This window comes from Salvia miltiorrhiza, chromosome 2, assembly GCF_028751815.1.
Source record: "Salvia miltiorrhiza cultivar Shanhuang (shh) chromosome 2, IMPLAD_Smil_shh, whole genome shotgun sequence".
Taxonomy (NCBI): domain Eukaryota; kingdom Viridiplantae; phylum Streptophyta; class Magnoliopsida; order Lamiales; family Lamiaceae; genus Salvia; species Salvia miltiorrhiza.
The window spans coordinates 43,301,248-43,304,965 of NC_080388.1; the positions used below are offsets into that span (position 1 = coordinate 43,301,248).

General features: G+C 30.0%; 1 protein-coding gene across 1 annotated transcript; it reads right to left on the minus strand.

The window, feature by feature from the left end:
- On the minus strand, positions 1-768 carry LOC131008503 (uncharacterized). Its single transcript, XM_057935374.1, has one exon. The coding sequence runs from the start codon at positions 766-768 to the stop codon at positions 1-3; it is 768 nt and encodes a 255-aa protein (XP_057791357.1).
- Positions 769-3,718: the final 2,950 nt, after the last annotated feature.

The following is a 3,718-nucleotide window of genomic DNA, read 5'->3' on the forward strand; positions in this document are numbered from 1 at the left end:
TCAAGCGATTTTTGCCGGAAAGCAGCTAACATGATCCATCATCCACTCAAAGGAAGAGTAATAAAAATGATTTGGGTTCCTGGCTTTTAACCATCTCCACGTGCAGAAAATGATTTCATCCACCGTTCTAGAACTATTAGGGCTTTCATCCTTGAACACTTTCGCATTTCTGATTTTCCAAATCTTCCAACAAGTACATTGCCAAATCATGGTGCAAATTGCTTTTCCAACCTTATTCCCTCCTTTCTCAACAAATTCAAAGAAGTGATCCAGTATGGATGACTGGGAGATATGGCTGAAATTCAGCCATTTATAGATGGCCTTCCAAACCTGGTTCGAGAAAGCGCACGAGATCAGAATGTGGTCAGTAGACTCAAAGGGAGTAGGACAAAGGGGACAGCTGTAGCAATTATTCTCGAGATAAATTCCTCTCTTCAACAGGTTCTCTCTCGTTGGAATTCTATCTTGAAGAGCTTTCCAAACAAATGAGGACACTTTGCAGGGAATGCACTTATGCCATATGTCCTTAAGAGCAGTCGGGGTGGTCTCCATGGATTGCCGGCTATTGTGAAGGATTGTGTACATCTCTTTTGTTGTGAAGATTTCTGACCGCGAGCTATTCCAAGCAATAGAATCAGCCAAGCCAGGTCGAATAAACACCCTGCACAAACAAAGCCACAAATCCACAAATTCTACAAACTCAACATTGTTAAATATTCTCTTCCACCCAAACTCCCAGACCCACTTCCCATCTTTCACCAAACCCATCTCACCAACTTTAAAGTTTTTTTGAATAGACAAACCAAAAAGATTTTTAAATTTACTCCTGAACGGGATCCCTCCTTCGAACCACGGGTCGTCCCAAAAAAGAGCTGATAGGCCATTTCCTAACTTAAAAGAGAGATTTTGACTGAACAACTTTCCCTCATCCCCTGTAAGAAAATGATTCAAATCCCTCCACCATAAAGAATGAAGATTCATATTACTCGAAACCCTGTTCCCGACAGAAAAGTCCCCATATCTAGACCTAAGCACTCTAGCCCACAGAACATTTTGATTTTTAGCAAATCTCCAAAACCATTTGCATAAAAGAGCTATATTAAACACTTCAATGTCTCTCACTCCGAGCCCCCCGTCATCTTTGCACCGGCACACTCTTTCCCAGTTGACCCACACAATTTTCCTGCTATTTTCTTTTCCCCCCCATAAGAAATCTCTTTGAATTCTGGTAAGTGATTTGATAACACACTTTGTTTTACTAAAACCTTAGGTAGTACTATGTAATATAAAATTTGGACCGCGCACTAAGAATGGGATACGTGGCAAAATACATCAAGGGGTAAAATAGGAATACAAATTTCAGATATTAAAAAAATTATTTTATTTAATCTGATTTTTTTTTCGCACCGCTTGCTGGGTTAAATATGCATATAATTAAACACAAATTAATATACATATAGATAAACACAAATATGCATAACGTTTCACACATATTTGATGGGTTGTCTAGTGCAATGCATATTTGTGTGCAACGTTATGCATATTTGTGTTTATCTATATGCATATTTATGTATTCATATTTATGTCACTGAGTGCAAAAAAAAATCTAATTTTTTAATAATTTTTTTTTCTTTTAATATTTGAAATTTGTATTCATATTCGAAATTAGTGCATCATATGTACACAACGTTTGATTCAGATTTGATACTATATACCTAAGGACATGATAGTACAGAAACTCAACCTTATATAATTCAGTACTTATTACTATATGATATGTAGATATCTACGTTACAAGATGAGATATAGTAAAAATCATATCTTTGGTAAAAGAATTGTAAACACTTTAATTTGTACAAACACATAAAATTTATGAACAAATGGATATAACACATGAATAATGTGATTGAAAATTAATTAATTAATATGATTGTGCATGCATATATATTTTTCCTTATTCGCTATAGTAATTTCTTATTCATGAATTTCATAGATTTGTGTAATAGTCTCACAATTCTCACATAAAAATACCTTATTATCTAATCCTTCTCCTATACAATTAAGGGTTAATTGCATATAAATTACAGAACATTCAACAAATGCTCATTTTGCACATAAGCTTTACAATATTTATTAAAATTATTCAACTATTAACTTTTTCTCATTTTGCATATTTGTCTATTTTCCGATCAAACATTAGGCATGAAAGGACGTCATTTACATCCAACTACACAATACCTCATCGGTTCTACTTTTCTACAAGGTCATATTTATGTCACACGAGCATATTTATGCCAAACGAATATATTTATGCCATGTATTATTATTAAAAGTTCATATTTAAAGGACCTCATTTTCATCCAACTATACAATACCTCATTGGTTCTATACAAGGTTCTATTTTTTGGATTCTTAAAACTCCAAATTGTATTATTATTAAAAGTTCATATTTAAATAGTCCATAATTAATTAAAAAATCAGAAAAAAATATGAATACTATAAAAAAGATATATAACAATAAATATATTTATATAACCCGTAATTAAATAAATCTATATAATATTTAAATTCTAATTTTAATATATATATATATAACCAAATTTTTATTTATAAATTCATATTAAAATTATTACAAATTTCCTTCTCCTTAATTGCATTAAAAACTACTACTATAATTTAAAATATTTATATTTAAAATAATTATAATTAATTAACAATCCTGTAAACTTTTTTCAAAGACAGAAATGGCATCTAATTATTTTTTCACCAATCAACAAAACCAAAATGAAAAAGAGTAAGAGTCAACATTAGAGATAAACGAGAGCAAATAAAAATTAATTTTGAGACTTTAAACGATCATGATTTATTATTTCAAATTTATTTTTTATAATTGTATCATTAAATTAAAGATCTTCTCATAATCTTTAATTTAATATGCATATTGAATAATTTTTTTCATGAATTGAAGTAAACGATTTTTGAACAGAATTAAAATAGAAAAAAAGGGATATAAAATTTGATCAAAAAAATTAAGAGGGAGAGAAAATTTAGAAGGAAAAAAAAAAAAAAACTCGGCTTTCATAGATATAGATATAGATTATAGTACTATAAAAAGTTTATTTATTTATTTATTTTTATTTTTTTGAGAAAAAGTATAAAAAGTTAAATGGCTTAAGCCCACTGGACTGAAATATTCGTAGAATTGAATGACGTTTGGGCTAAATGTTTCCATACATGTCCAAGTGAGCTACACAACTATAATATGAACTTATTACAATGAATTCAAACACAAAATTAAAAATAATTACATTATTGGGATAGTAGCAATGTTGTGTTTTAACTTGTTGATTGATAATAAGAAATGGAATCGACCAAAAAAGAGCAATTTCGAGACGACCATTATACTTAGTGGATCAGTTTGCTCAAAAAACACTTTTAACCTCTAGCTTGTTGTATTTTAACTTGTTTTACAAATTTTTTTAACATAATAATCACTTCATTTTATGCTAGATGTGTTGGAAAATTGTATATTAAATAGTTATGAAATCATAATTATATACTCCCTCCGTCCCAAACAAAATGTCTTATTTTTTTTCGGCACTGAGATTAAGAAATGTGTATAAAGTAGATAAAGTGGATTGGTGGAAATTATTTAAATATTAAATATAGAGAGAGTGTGTATTGCCAAAAAAGGAAACATGACAATTCGTTTGGGACA

Bases quoted from the DNA above. Each gene is read 5' to 3' on its own strand.
- LOC131008503 (XM_057935374.1), bottom strand. From the start codon at position 768: ATGGGTTTGGTGAAAGATGGGAAGTGGGTCTGGGAGTTTGGGTGGAAG.